Source organism: Drosophila bipectinata, chromosome 3R, assembly GCF_030179905.1.
Source record: "Drosophila bipectinata strain 14024-0381.07 chromosome 3R, DbipHiC1v2, whole genome shotgun sequence".
Taxonomy (NCBI): Eukaryota; Metazoa; Arthropoda; class Insecta; order Diptera; family Drosophilidae; genus Drosophila; species Drosophila bipectinata.
In genome coordinates, this window is record NC_091739.1 from 10347658 (window position 1) to 10362682 (window position 15025).

General features: G+C 42.1%; 5 protein-coding genes across 12 annotated transcripts; all 5 read left to right on the forward strand.

Annotated features, from left to right (window-relative positions):
* The first annotated feature begins 742 nt into the window (after positions 1–742).
* Positions 743–8531, forward strand: LOC108129841 (sarcalumenin). 5 transcript variants are annotated; one of them, XM_070281329.1, is made up of 14 exons: positions 743–790; positions 1344–1582; positions 3150–3233; positions 3611–3688; positions 3755–4039; positions 4097–4135; positions 4391–4468; positions 4535–4612; positions 4674–4751; positions 4810–5447; positions 5508–5829; positions 5931–6103; positions 6450–6905; positions 7028–8531. In XM_070281329.1, the coding sequence occupies exons 2-14, from the start codon at positions 1522–1524 to the stop codon at positions 7457–7459; spliced, it is 2802 nt and encodes a 933-aa protein (XP_070137430.1). In that variant the 5' UTR covers positions 743–790; positions 1344–1521; the 3' UTR covers positions 7460–8531. The 5 variants fall into 5 exon arrangements, with proteins under 5 accessions (XP_070137430.1, XP_070137428.1, XP_070137429.1 ...); XM_070281327.1 differs by having other exon boundaries at positions 3611–4039; XM_070281328.1 differs by lacking the exon at positions 743–790 and adding an exon at positions 1031–1171 and having other exon boundaries at positions 3611–4039.
* A 733-nt stretch (positions 8532–9264) lies between these two features.
* LOC108129850 (COX assembly mitochondrial protein 2 homolog) lies at positions 9265–9707 on the forward strand. Its single transcript, XM_017248118.3, has 2 exons — positions 9265–9480; positions 9549–9707. The coding sequence occupies exons 1-2, from the start codon at positions 9400–9402 to the stop codon at positions 9705–9707; spliced, it is 240 nt and encodes a 79-aa protein (XP_017103607.1). The 5' UTR covers positions 9265–9399.
* Positions 9708–9728: 21 nt separating this feature from the next.
* On the forward strand, positions 9729–10386 carry LOC108129849 (protein Abitram). Its single transcript, XM_017248115.3, has one exon. It carries the CDS (start codon positions 9729–9731, stop codon positions 10317–10319), a length of 591 nt encoding a protein of 196 aa, XP_017103604.2. The 3' UTR covers positions 10320–10386.
* A 261-nt stretch (positions 10387–10647) lies between these two features.
* LOC108129848 (protein BCCIP homolog) lies at positions 10648–11750 on the forward strand. Its single transcript, XM_017248114.3, has 3 exons — positions 10648–10843; positions 10902–11028; positions 11090–11750. Exons 1-3 carry the CDS (start codon positions 10724–10726, stop codon positions 11731–11733), a joined length of 891 nt encoding a protein of 296 aa, XP_017103603.2. The 5' UTR covers positions 10648–10723; the 3' UTR covers positions 11734–11750.
* A 206-nt stretch (positions 11751–11956) lies between these two features.
* On the forward strand, positions 11957–14863 carry Dip-B (Dipeptidase B). Of its 4 annotated transcripts, none has more exons than XM_017248113.3 (4): positions 11957–12098; positions 12368–12506; positions 13140–13515; positions 13589–14863. In XM_017248113.3, the coding sequence occupies exons 2-4, from the start codon at positions 12493–12495 to the stop codon at positions 14723–14725; spliced, it is 1527 nt and encodes a 508-aa protein (XP_017103602.2). In that variant the 5' UTR covers positions 11957–12098; positions 12368–12492; the 3' UTR covers positions 14726–14863. The 4 variants fall into 4 exon arrangements, with proteins under 4 accessions (XP_017103602.2, XP_017103599.2, XP_043068145.1 ...); XM_017248110.3 differs by having other exon boundaries at positions 11979–12113; XM_043212210.2 differs by having other exon boundaries at positions 12001–12103.
* The last annotated feature ends 162 nt before the right edge of the window (positions 14864–15025 follow it).

Here is a 15025-nt window from a genome sequence, read left to right on the forward strand (position 1 = left end):
GAGGTGCGGCCAGGTGAGGTGAAATGGGTTGAATGAGGGAAAACCTTGGAACACGACCAGCGAACAGCTGTTCGTGCAATCAACCATTCAAATGAGCAATGATAAATGCTACAACGAATTTGAAATTATTTCAATCCTTAGCATTTGATTTTAATAATCTCCACTCATGTACCAAAAACAAAAAAGAGTCAAAGAGAGACTAAGGGAAATGGATATTAAGTATTTGTGACACAAAACAAATCGCAAAGAGCCCAGGATGCTGCTCAAGCTGCCTACAATATTTCGAAATATTCGTATTTATTAGTTTTTGGCTGGTTTTTTTTTTGGCTCAAAAGACACTCTGAGTAATATTAGGTATGAGCACCGTAGTATCTATAATTAAACATTCCTCCAAAACGAAAGTGTTGAGAGAGAAAGTGATCTAATACCAGCTAAATTCCAATCAATCAGAAAATCTTTTCCAAACCTAAAAAATAGAACATATTTTTTTAAGATTTATTTTAAAGAAGATTATGCCTAGAATCTATTATTTTTTCCTCGATTTTTCCGCCGGGTCCTTTCTTAAATTTGTAGAAAGTCCAAGAAGAGAGCAGAGAAAATAGAAAATCGAAAATGAGAAGAGCACCAGCATTAGCACTCACTCACTCAACTGTGTGTGCTTTTGACAAAAATTCGTGCTACGAAAATATCAAAATCGAATAATTTTCGCGGTCACAAGGTAAATTCATGGTATATGCATGTTGAGTTACGAATTGGTTTTGGACCGGGAGAGATCGTCTCGTATACTCGTGTAGGCCACACCGAAATTTCCTCCTTTTAGACTATCTAGATAGAAAATAGATGTGTCTTCTGATCTGTTCAGTTTGGGGAAAATTCGAGCTGCCCTGTTCAAAAAACGACACGCACACGACGTGCACAGACGACCCAAACGAAGACGACCACGACGGCCAGAAATAAGCAAATTATTTAGCTAACAATCGTCGAAAGGGACACTAAGGATTACCCAGCCGACGATTGTTGGTTAAATTTTGCTAACGGCAGCGCGAAAACTCAAATTTTAAATCATCAAAATAAATATATATATTTTAAATAATTTATAATCGATTTAAAAAGTGAAAGAAAAAACGAACAAGTGCAAAATTGGAAGCCCACTAAAACTGTGACAAAATTTGTGCGAGCCTAATTGAATAGCTATACCTATATATAAACACCAGATATCCAACATACATACTATATATCCTACACGCACTCACATAGCAAGAAAAAAAAATAAAAATAAAGAAATATTATCCATTGGCTGACCGGCCCTAAATAATTGTTAAATTCTTTACCCTTTCATTTAGTGCATTTAAACGAGCGCATATATAGCGGATGCATATATATGCAGAATACGAGCAAAAGTGTTAATTCTAATTTTCCCTAATTATTCATAATTACGGAAAACTTGCAAGGAGAATTTATGACGTGGCTAAAGTGTTGACCACGCTGGAAACTCGAGGATAATTTGTTGTTTTGATTATTATGGGGCGGCTAACAATTTGGTTCCTTTTGGGACTAACGTTATTCGCCGTCTCCAATCATGGTGAGTACTACTTTCATCAATCGAAGGATTAAATCCCTGTATCTATATCCTATAATTTTACCATTCTATCACCCCGGAATTATATAAGGGAAAGGGCAAGTTGACACTTTAGAATTCTTGACAGATTTTTACGCAGCCTGGGCAGGCTGACACATTATGCAATTTTATAACAAAAAGCCAAGAAAAACAGAAGGAAGACGTCCGACAAAAATATATATTAATATACGTTTAAAAATATTTGCCTGAGTTTGTGCGTTCTCTATATTTTTGGGGGTTCTGTGTTGGTGTCTGCAAACGTCAGTGGACGACAACCACTAGTGGCACATCACAGATACAGATACATCCTCTGCCTTTGCCGATTTTTTTTTCAAAAGATTTTCTTTTTTTTTCATTTCTGGGAGAGCTGAGATTTTTGCTCCGCTTGGCCGCTCCTCGTTGTCATCGTTTGTAATATTTTTAAATTTAGAATTTTTAAATTATTTTATTTGCGCTCAACGAGCTCTTTCCACCTATCCATTCGGCCGTGCCATGGGTAGTGTGCGAAATGTCTCTGTGTATTTTGTTTGGTTTGCTCAAGTTTGCAAAAGAGCCACAAAAAAATTGGGGAAAAAATGAGAAATGGCGCAAATGCGGTGAACTATATTATACAAGGCTGGGGATGGGCTCGATTGCAGCAACATAAACACAATATGCAGGCAGCAGGCAGGCGGTCGGCAAAATTTGTATAAATAATTCTATCAATGCGGATAGCTTTGAAATGTGAAATTGCTTAAATAGTTTCCTCCCCCACAGAATCGCCCAGAAATAAATCAAACGAATTACCCGCTGACAGGCAAACTGCACATTGAAAACTTTGTTGGCCAACTATTTTAATTCCGACTTAATTGGATACCAATTGGCTTATTGGTTAATGTATCATGTATGGTCTAATCCTTCATTGGACACTCGTCCAACATGTCAGAGAATAGAGTAAAAGTAATTAGCTGGACGACCTCACCACCAAACCCGTCACTCAAACGGACGACCTTCCATTACTAAATAGCAAATGTTGAAGATGTAGAATATTCCATTGCAAATGGTACGCCCCCGCATCCGGATTTTTTTTTTAATTTTTGGTTGCAAACAGTAAGGTGGCCAAGAGAAACAAAAATAAAGAAGTAAAGCCAAAGTGGGCGAGTAGCCAAAAAAAATGGTACAGAAATTTACTCATCCACAAGCTGGCGAAATGTGTTTGAGTTTTCATCTTTTAAAAATAAAATTCATAAATCCGCCGCATATACTTATTTATTCCGTAGAGTGTGTGCTTGTACAGCGCCGAGTACCATAAATAATGTCAAGTTTGAACAGATAGAATGACCTCGGCGCTGCCGCTGACATCAAACTGAGAAAGTGCGGCAATTGTTCTCCGATGAAGAAATGAAAATAGCATTAGGGCTTGTCCTAGGGCCATTCCTAGGGCCTCTTCTTGGGTCTTTCCTGGGGATTTCTCACACTTTCGCTTATACTCGTATTACAAATTGATCTGTCAAGTGATGTGACCGGTGACATTTCATGGTTTTTCTTGCAGTTGGGTTTGTTAATGCCGATGTCGGACCAAGCGAATCAGAATGTCGACCCTATATTGAAAAGGCCATAAATGAATTGAAAACAGGTAAGAATAATATTTATTTTAATTAATAGAATTATAATGAATGAATAGTCCTATTGAAAGGACAAATTAAAAATAAGAAAATCCATTAGTGTATGTCAATTTCTTTTTTAAAACATATTTGTAAAAAAAACATATAAACTTGTCACTTTGAATGATTAAATAAAAAAATTGCCTCTAAAATCATAAGTGAGATAAGAGATTCAAAACCTAAATGGGTTGCTAAACATAAATTAAATATATAGCTATATATCTATATCGCAAAAGATCAGAGTAAAATCATGTTGTCATGACAAAGATAAGAGCTTTTTTTATCTCTATAAATTTAAAAAATTTATGAATCATTTTGGGATATAATTGACCTAATGCTATAATTCTAGATGGTGTCAGGGATGGATCTGGAGAACTACAATCCGATCAGCCACGAGGGGACGACGACGACGACGATGATGATGATGGTGGGCTATCCTCGATTGATGAAAAAGATACGATAGAAATTGAAACTGTCGAATTGGATTCCACAGAGGACGCGAAAAGTGCCAACGACCTGGACGGCGATGGCATTCCCGATGACGAGGACGATGATATTGACGGAGATGGCATACCGAACGAAAAGGACGACGACATCGATGGCGATGGCATACCCAATGAGGAGGATGACGACATGGATGGCGATGGCATACCCAATGAAGATGACGACGACATCGATGGCGATGGTGTGCCCAACTCCAAGGATGAGGACATCGATGGCGATGGTGTGCCAAACTCCAAGGACGAAGACATCGATGGCGACGGAAAGGCGAATCACGGTAAGTCCTTCCGATTAAATTAAATTATAATATATCATTGGTAATTTTATCCTCCAGAGGACGATGATCTAGATGGCGATGGCACTCCAAATCATGGTAAGAATTCTCTTATAATTTTCATTTATTATTTTGAAGCTAATAATGTGCCTCTTAAAGCCTCTTAATATAAATCTGATTCTTTTTATAGCTTTAACAATTTTAAAACATAATTTGCTCAATTTGAAAGCACTTTGTCATATTTTCAGCTATTTCACTAATGCAACGCTCTAATATAATATTATTTGCTTTTCAGCTGCCAGACCACTTTTAAATATTTTCAAATCTTATAATTTTCACTTTCAACACTTTCAGAGGATGAGGATCTGGATGGCGATGGTGTGCCCAATACCGAAGATGATGATCTAGACGGCGATGGCACTGTCAATCATGGTAAGAATATTCAAAATTTATTATAATATACAACAAAAAGTATAATAATAATATTTTTGCCAACAGAGGATGAAGATCTTGATGGTGATGGTGTGAAAAATGATGAAGATGAGGATCTCGATGGTGATGGCAAAGTAAATCATGGTAGGTTTGGGCCAAATTTTAGTAAAGAATCAAACTAAAGTAATTATTTTTGACACTGCAGAGGACGAAGATCTAGATGGCGATGGCGTTAGGAACGAAAAGGACGACGACTTGGATGGCGATGGCACCAACAATTCTCGTTAGTTTATTTTTTTTAAATAATGAAAAGGAATTTCCTAAATGGTTTCATCTCACAGAGGATGAGGATCTTGATGGCGATGGTGTGCCAAACGAAAAGGACGAAGATCTGGATGGCGATGGCATCCTGAATGAACACGATGGGGATGTCGATGGCGATGGGGTTCCCAACGAGCACGATCACAAGGATAGTGGCGAGAACAACGATGATGATGACGACGACGACGATGATGATGATGATGATAAGAAGGAGGCGGTCAAGAAGCGCAGCAAGCGTGAAGTGGATGCTGCTCCCGTTCTGGACATCGAGGCTCCTCCAAGCCCCACTGAAGAGTTCCCCGTAGAGGAGGAAATCGTTAAGGAGGAATCCGCCGAAGCCGAAGCTGAAAAGGAACAGGAACAGGAACCAGAGCCAGAAGTCGAGGTCGAGGCAGAAAAAGATCCCGAGCCAGAGCCTGTCCAAGAGGAAAAGGAAGAGTCTGTAGAAGAGAAGGAAGAGGAACAGGCAGCTCCAGTCGAGGAGGCTAAAGAGGAGTCCGCTGAGCAGGAAGCTGCTCCCCAGGAACCCGAGGCTGCCAAGGAAGATGCTGTGGAATCCGAAGAAGCTCAGGATGAGCCCCAGGCAGATGCTGCTAAGGAAGCCGCTGGTGACGACGACGATGATGACGATACCAAACCGGAAGATGAACTTCTCTGGGTATGTTATTATCAAATCCTTTAAGTATTCATATTAATATAAATACCTTTTATTTTCTAGGAAGGAGAAATCCCCCAGAATCGTCGCAGTCGCCAGCACATTTCGGAACTTCTCCAATTGGACGAGGAGTTCAATGCCCGCGAAAAGGCCACCGATAATGTGGCTGAAATCATCCTGCGTGACATCAAGCGCATCTACGAGAATGCCGTCAAACCCCTGGAGACTCTCTACAAATACCGCGATCTGAGCAACCGCCATTTTAGTGATCCGGAGATCTTCTCCAAGCCTCTGATCTTGTTCATGGGGCCCTGGTCCGGTGGCAAGTCCTCCATCCTGAACTATTTAACCGATAATGAGTACACACCGAATTCGCTTAGAACTGGTAAGTAAACTTTGTTTTCATAGGATTTATGTGTAGGATCAATAACTTCCAAAGATAAAGCTAAAATTTCATATAAAATTTCCTCATTCGATATGTAAAAGGTGCTGAACCCTCGCCAGCCTACTTCAATATCCTGATGTGGGGCAACGAGACGGAGGTTCTTGACGGCACCCAGCTGGCAGCCGACTACACCTTCTCTGGACTGCAGAAGTTCGGCCAGGGACTGGAGGAGCGTCTGCGAGGACTCAAAATGAAGAGCAAGCTGCTCGAGAAGGTAGGCCAATGCATATATGAAATAATAACCAGGTCAGAGCAGGGACAGGTGCTTATTATTTGGGCACCGGGACATTAACTTTTCATCCCAGGGCAACAACGAGCCCGACGATTGGGAAACTGCTAGCCACTGGCCACCTGCCAAACGGAATTTATAGCTTTTAGCGCACAGTCTGCATTAATTTCGTTATTAATAAATTGATGCGGGATGGCAGGGCGGCCGACAAATGGGGAAAATAGCAAAGGCAGCGTTACTAAATTTAAGCACTATACTAGTGCAGATGCTAATGCATATTCGAATGTGAATGTAAATGAAAATACGAATGCAATTCCGAATCTCTTTTCAGGTCAACATCGTCGAGATACCCGGCATTCTAGAAGTGCGCAAGCAGGTATCCCGCGTCTTCCCCTTCAACGACGCCTGCCAGTGGTTCATCGATCGGGCGGACATCATCTTTCTGGTGTACGACCCGGCCAAGTTGGATGTGGGTCCCGAGACGGAGGCCATTCTCGACCAGCTGAAGGGACGCGAGTACCAGACGCGCATCATCCTCAACAAGGCTGACACTGTCAAGCCAGAGGAGTTGTTGCGCGTCCAGGGCGCTCTCATCTGGAACATCTCGCCCCTGATGTCCTCCGCCCAGCCGCCGCTGATGTACACCACCTCGTTGTGGACCCATCCCTACCAGGACGGTGCCCCGGCCCGCCTGCTGCTTGCCCAGGAGCGTGCCTTCCTGCGTGATCTGCGCACGGCTATTGACAAGAGGATCGAGCACAAGATTGCCAGCGCCAGACGTTTTGCGGTGAGTAACCGGGCGTATACGTAATATTACCTACAAACTGATTGTAGGCTATATGTACGGTAAAATTTTGTTAATCTTTTATATTTATTTTGATTAATTTTTTATTTTTTATCTTTAAACAGGTGCGTGTTCGCAATCACGCCAAGATGGTGGACTGTTACCTGAACACCTTCTACAACCACAAGACCTTGTTCGGCAACAAGAAGCGCATCGCCGACGACATCATTGACCATCCTCAGAACTACCACATCTATGAGGGTCTGTCTACCCTGACGAACATCTCGCGTTACGATCTGCCGGATCCGGAGGTCTACCGCGACTTCTTCCGCCTGAACCCGCTGTACGAGTTCAAGAAACTGACGGACACCTGCACTTACTTCCGCGGCTGCCCGATCACCAAACTGGACGTGGCCATTGCCTACGAGCTGCCCGAGTTGGCCGGAAAGTACAAGAAGATGTCCGAGTCGGCTCTGGCCAGCATCGAAGCTCAGCAGGATCAGGCACAAAATGAGCAGCGGATCCCCAACCAGGCTGATCCGAAAAAGACGAGTTGAGGTCCCGGCTCCTAAAAAGGAGTAAACCTGCCATTTAGTTTGTTTTAGTGAGAGATAGAGAGAATGTGACATCGGCACCGGTAACCGTCTATAGGGAATTAATATCGAGGAAGACTAGAGAAATGGAGAAGGAAAGGTAGAGAGAGGGGTAGCACTTACAGGGCCAAGGAGAAAGCTAATCCTTGTTAAAGTAACCCCAAAATATATCTGTAGAGAACAACAGCGCAAGACAAAAAACAGAAATGGTTTGTTGGAAGACAAAGAAAGGAGTAGAGCTAGAGAGAGAGAAAGAAGAGCGGGCGGGCGAAAGAGATAGAGAGCAGTTCTAAATGTCAAAGGTTGGTTCGGTGAACTTTTGATTTCAACCGCGATGCAGGAGATCTTTACTTAATTTTGATTTCTTTTTTAATACTAAACCGAACTGAGAGCTTTTTGAGAGGGAAAACTAAACAAATATCGAGAGCAAACACACAATCACACACAGAATACCCAGTAATATCTTTGTTAACCGAGTAGAGAGGGAAGAGCGAGTCCTTTAGATAGGAGCAAATCATTAATTAATCCATAACTGAGAGCAAATAACTTATAGACGAACAATCGACGATTTCTAACCCACCTAATCCGACCCCTCATTGGCCAACATCCTTTTATAATTCCCCAGTATCGGTTTTTTTTTCTATTCTTTCCTCAAGTAGTAGTAGTCAACAGCGCCGAATTTTGAGTTTGAGATGTGAGATCTGAGATATACATAAATATATGAGAAATGAGGTTTGAGCAAATGGAATATTAAAGTTTTGGTTTTTGTTTTTTTGTTTTTGACCCTGACGATGTCGTAGTTGATAAGACTTTTTTTAATAAAAGCAAACAGTGAAGACGATAATAAAAAATTTAACTTACTTAATCATGAATAACTTAAATGCGTGAAAGATAAAAAGAACTTGTTGACGAGCGTGCGCAACGCGTATACACATAAATAAATCATAATCAATTTTACACATTGAAAACCTTCGTAAAAATGAACTGTGAGAGCGGGTGAAATACACAACTAAATAAAAACAAAGAAAAACCCTAATCCATAAGGTGTTTAAATTAGGTGTTTTTGTAGGGGACCCTCTAGAAAATTTGAAAAAAAATAGAAAAAAATATTTTGATCCTAGATTTTGATGCAGATTTGTGTCTTTTAAGGTATTCCGCTGAAGAATCGGATAACTTTTGGCAAAGATACAGCGATTGGCGTTTTATGCGTTTTTACCATTTTTGAAGGGGACCCTCCAGAAAATTTGACAAAAAATCTAAATAATATTTTGATCTTAGATTTTGATGCAGATTGATAGAGAATCGATATACAAATCGTTTAAGGTATTCCGCTGAAGAATCGGATGACTTTTGGCAAAGATACAGCGATCGCAGGAGCCCATATTGGCGTTTCATGCGTTTTTATCATTTTTGAAGGGGACCCTCCAGAAAATTTGACAAAAAATTGAAAAAATATTTTGATCCTAGATTCTGATGCAGATTTGTGGAGAATCGACGTACAAATCGTTAAAGGTATTTTGCTGAAGAATCGGATGACTTTTGGCAAAGATACAGCGATCGCAGGAGCCCATATTGGCGTTTCATGCGTTTTTACCATTTTTTAAGGGGACCCTCCAAATTTGACAAAAAATCGAAGTTAATGAAATAATATTTAAAATCAATATAAATTTAATTACAAAAATAGAAACAATATTTATTTTTGTATTAAATAAATAAAACTCATTGATTAAGTATTCGAGAAATCTGATATCTTTTTCAAAAACTTCACATTAACGTTTAGTATTTTGTCAGTATTAAACATTAACAGCTGATTCCTACCGGCGTTCGGCTATCGTTATCGTTATCGCATTACCTAATATATCAAGCTGAAATCGGGGCCGGAATAAAACTTGGATCAGCTGAAAATGCATACGGATCTCTCGGCCCATCTGCACACCCCCGCTTGCAATAAATTAATTGAAGAACTTCAGGCCTGCCATCAGAATGTGAGTCATTCACCATCAGAATCAGTCAGTCAATCCTTCAAGACACTATTTAAGAAACATTCTTACAGCACGCTTTTGCCAAGTTTGTTGGCGTTTGCAACAGCATAGACGACAAGGTGGTCAAGTGCCTGAAGGGAGAACGCATTGCTAGATCGGCGGCCAATAGAGCTAAAGCTCGTGAGCGCCAGCAGCAGTATAAGGAAAAACTTTCCCAGGAGAACCAGTAAATTCATTAATCAGAACACAAGATGACCGCTGCAGTCGAGGACCCCTTGGAGAAGTTCTACTTCGAACACGAGGAGCAAACGATTTGTGGTCAGCCAGTGAGCCCCATAACCGATAGCTTCGATGTAAATTATCCCAGCGTTGTGGACCGCTTCTTTACCAGATACTACTACTTCAAAGGCAAGGTCCCCTACCAAGTACTCTATCACTCCAATCGCATCTGCCTTATCTGCTTGGCTCCTGGTCATCCTGCCTTTAGCCAAGGAATATCGTCGGTTAATTTTGATGTTGGTAATGTAGACCGCAGCCAAAATGTGGTCAAGGGAAAGGCAAAAAGAGGTGGAATGATTCTCCAAGCGGAATCGACTCTCGCCTTGCTCACCACCGAAAACGGAGAAACCTACAAGGTTCCCAGCTGCATCCGCGGAAAGCTGGTTGAGGTGAACACGGCTTTGGTGGAACAGCCCAAGTTACTGGAGCAACTTCCCGAAGGAGCGGGTTACTTTGCCATCCTTCTTCCAAAAATCGAGAACTGCGACGCTATCAAGGCAAGTTTATTGACTCAGGAGCAGTACGAGGAGCGCCTAAAAGTTAAGGAAGAGGTTGATACATGACTAGTTAGACGATAATTTTTTAAAGTTAAAAATAAATAGATTTTGTTTGGCATTTCTATTAGACTAATATTTGTTCGCACAAAGTTTATTGTTTCTTCGAAACTCAGGGCCAATAATAAAGCAGATTTACTTGATATATAAAGTACAAATTAAAACTTGGTCTAAAAATTAAACGTTCTTTTTTTGTAATTCCTTCAACATTCTATAAATTTAAGTTTCTTTAATTTAAATTTGGAAATATAATTACAGTACAGTGCCGTCCCGACATAGTTACTCTAGCTTAACAGAGGCTGTTAACTACAAAAAGCAGTTGGCAACGCGACGCAACACGTGTGAGAAATAAACAGCTGTCTGTGACGCATTTTGTTTGGAACTTGAAGAATTGTAAATTAAATTAAAATAAAATGTCTGCAAGCAAGCAAAAGAAACTCAATGATATGGAAGTGGACCCCAACGATGACGACTCCAGCTCCAGTGAGGATGACGACGACGAGCCGCATCCAGATGCTTACAGGGGCAATGAAGTGCGTGGACCCTTGAAACCCATAAACAATTTGAAATACAAAAGCGCCTAAATTTCAGGAACTGGATGTAGATTTTGAGGGCCGTGCCCCGGTGGATCCAGATGCCCAGGGTATCTCCCAATTGCTGCAGCGTCTTTTCCTGCGAGCTCACATCAATTGTAACCAAATGGCTGATTTGATTGTTGGTATGAAGCACCCCACTTTAATTTTTGTTAAGAATCTAAATAATTATGATTGTTTTCGTAGCACAAAACTACATTGCGAGTGTAATAAAACAGTGGATTGGTGACGAACCTGAAAGCGAAGCTGATGATGACAACATGGCAGAGGATGACACAGTTTTTGGAATCACCACTGTTCTGAATTTGACCGCCAAGAAGGACCAGCCCAGCATTGCCCAGCTGCGCACTTACTTACTGGATCGAGCCAAGACGCATGCTTCGGGAAAAGTTTATCAGCAGCTCAAGGAGCTTCTGGACAATGAAGAGCGGCATGTGGGATTTCTCATCAATGAACGGTTCATTAATATCCCAGTCCAGATCTCTGTGCCACTCCTGCAGAACCTGCAGGAGGAAATAGACGCCGCCAAGGCTAAAAAGATGAAGTTTGACTTTGACACTCTGTTGCTTTTAGTCAAATTCTATCGGAAGGAAGCGAAGAAGGGCAAACCGGTTGAGGATGAGTACAGCAACCCCGAGGACGAGGTGCTTTCAGACGGAGCCAAGATATCCTTTGAGTATTCGGTGGCCTCGGAAACAGATTCCGGTATGTCCGGGGATTGGCTGGAGGGCGATGCTGTCCTGACACCCTACAGGAAACTCTTGGTCCTGGAGGCCAAGCAGCTGCCACAGCTAATCAATGACATTCAAAGCTTCATCGATGGTGAATAAAGTGTGACTTTCTGTTATATTTTTGATTTTAATTGTGGGAAAGGGTATAGGATAGTACCTTAAAACCTCTCTGAAATTTAAGAGAAGTTCTATAGTTCAAAAGATAATTTTCAGACGGCTTATAGAAGCTTTTCTTGGCTATTCATTTTGAAAAAAAAAATACAAAGAAATGGCGTTAGAACTGCAGTGTTGAAAAACGTTGGAAATAAAAACTTTGAAAGTTTGAAAAGTGTTGGAGAGGAATTTCGGCTAACGACAAAACAGCTGGCCGGCTTTTTAACGTTGCTATTGTTTTCGCGTTTTGGCACAGAAACTGCATCCAGCGTGGACGTGACTGGCAAGAAGAAATATTTGATCCAAGCGAGGTGAGGTGCGGTAGCGTGAGTAGACCTTGCCTTTGTTGTTGTTTTTATTCCTATGTTGTTGTTTTGACAAATCGGTGAACTGTGATCATACAGGCGATTATTCATCGCTCGTGCAATTTGTTGTCGTTCGTTTCCAATTTAACCAAAGTTCTCGCTTCTCAACTGTATAAAAGGTTGGCCCTCCCAAGCCGATCAGTGCATAGCTTTCCAGAGCGTTATCAATACCAAGCGTTCCAAGTGTTTGAAGGCGTCTTATCGCCCCTTTTCAGTTCCAGATCCCGCTCCCAAGCGCTCCCAGTTTCCAGCTGCAATCCGTTTAGCTTTGTTTCAAGTTCAGTGACGCCCCACTTGCCGATCGATCGAGTCGTGTTGCTGCCTTAACGTCCTCCTCGCCATGGGTATCGAAAAGTAAGTATCAAGTAATAAGAAAATAGAGGGTGTGTTTTAAATTAAGAGGGTTTAGTTATCTGGCCGCCACGCTTAGCGATTGCTAATCAATTGCTCTGCATTGTACTTGACGTAATCGGAATACTTTAGTGAAGAGTGAGATAAACTTTTATCTTAACAAGAAATGCCGAAATTTATTGGAAATACTACGATCATTGGCAAGATAGCTGCCTACAATAATTTCGTCTTGAATTTGAATTCTTCAGAATTCAGTTTAAAGTTAGAACATCTTAGTTTTTATGAAAGAATTTTTACTTTTATTTTGAGCAAACCACTTATTTTATTATGGTCATTGAAAGCTTATCACAATTTTTTTATTGCATTCAAGAGTTAAGATAATCTCAGCGCCAGGAATGGAAATACTGGGGAAACCACCATGGGTGTAGTTGCTTTTAACAAAAAGAAGGGTATTCGAAAAAACAAATTCCACCTCGTACAACTAGTACTATATTTTTATATCCAATCAAATAACAATAGGCCATGACGTGCAAGAATGCAATAAAAAAGATATTCATTGTCAATGTCAACACCTTGACACCCTGAATTATTTCTTAATTAATTTTAATAAAAAACATACTTCCTGCTACCCTCTAGAATGCTACCGTGCACCCTCCGACTTAACAAGATAGTGAGCCGCACAAACAGCGACTGCCTCTGCATCATTGACCGTGATGCGGTGCCCAGTGAGCTGAAGGATGCCTTCGAGGAGCATCGTTGCTTCGACAAGTCCTTTGACAGCAGCATTTCTTGCTTCAAGGCTGCCAATGTCGACCAGCCCGTGGTGTATGCCCCAGTTCCCGAACTGACCGACTACGATGATGTTAGGAGCTACCAGGAGGCAGCCAAGAAGTCAATGCAAAAGGCAATCAAGGCTGGATTCCAAACTCCCTTGTTGGTTGTTCCAAAGGTGAATCGCTTTCCTCAGGTACAACTTTGCACGGTTCTCGGTGCCCTGGAGCAACTTTATGTGGTGAGTACTTCTCTAAAGGCGACAAGGATAATTTTTATTTAATAGAAATTTTCTACCATTTAAATATTTAAAGCCCATCCAATTGCGTGAGGCTGGAGCTAGCAAGCAGCCTCGCGTGACCACCCTCAGTGTTCAGATTGATGATCCCAAGGCTGATGAGATCCTTAAAGAAGCCCTAATCCTGGAGGCAGGTCGCTTCGTCGCCCGCGACATCGGGGTAGGAGATCCCGAGCGCATGACCCCCATCCAGGTGGAGAAGTACCTCAAGCCGCTGTTCGAAAAGTTGACTGTGAACGTAGTCAGTGATTCGAAGGTCCTGGAGAAGGAGTATCCTCTTTTCGCTGCTGTGAATCGTGCCTCAGATGTCGTAGAGCGTCACCGGGGTCGCATCATCTTTCTGGAGTACAAGCCGACAAAGCCGGCAAAGAAGACCCTGTTGCTGGTCGGCAAGGGTGTGACCTACGACACCGGTGGTGCTGATATCAAGGCCGGTGGTGTGATGGCCGGTATGTCCCGTGACAAGTGTGGAGCGGCCGCTGTCGCCGGTTTCATGCAGGTGGTGAACGAGCTCCAGCCAGCCGATATCCATGTGGTGGGCGCCCTCTGCATGGTGCGCAACAACGTGGGTGAGGAGTGCTACGTGTCCGACGAGATCATCACCGCGCGCTCCGGACTCCATGTTCGTGTTGGTAACACGGACGCCGAGGGCAGGATGTGCATGACGGATGCTCTTTGCCGCATGAAGGAAATGGTTCTCGAACAGAATCTGCCAGATCCCCATCTTTTCACCATTGCCACTTTGACGGGTCATGCCTTCATCTCCGCCGGCGAGGGTCAGTCGATCGCCATCGACAATAGTGTGGCTCAACGCGAGGACCACGCCAGGAAGCTGCAGGCTGCTGGCCAGGCCTTTGGCGAACCTTTCGAGGTCTCCATTCTGCGTCCCAGTGACTTTGCCTTCAACGCCGGTCGTGTGATTGGCGAGGATCTGGTGCAGGCCAACAACGCCCCGTCGGTGAGGACTCCTCGCGGCCACCAGGTGCCAGCTGCATTTATGATCGTGGCTTCGGGACTGGACAAACATGGCCTGGACTCCGAGACCCCCATCAAGTACACCCATATCGATATTGCTGGCAGTGCCGGTGAGCATCCCGCCATGCCCACTGCTGCTCCATTGATTTCCCTCGTCAAGACTCATCTGAGTAACTAAATAATTGGAATGCAATATCGTCTGTACTTAGAAAAAATTATAAAACCTTAACCAACAATATTATTATTATTCTGTCCACTCATGTCATCACTTTGCTTAAAGAATGAATAAATAAAACTGAAAGATTATTATTCAATACATATCTATTATACAATTAAAACATGATCTAGAATAATATGGTTAGGCCACATAAGAAAATTGTAAGCCATCTTGTTTAAGATACAATATCTCTTAGTTTTATTTTCCAGGTATCCATTGTTTGCATAATTGGCAAGCGCCCTGCATTTCGATCTCCCGAGT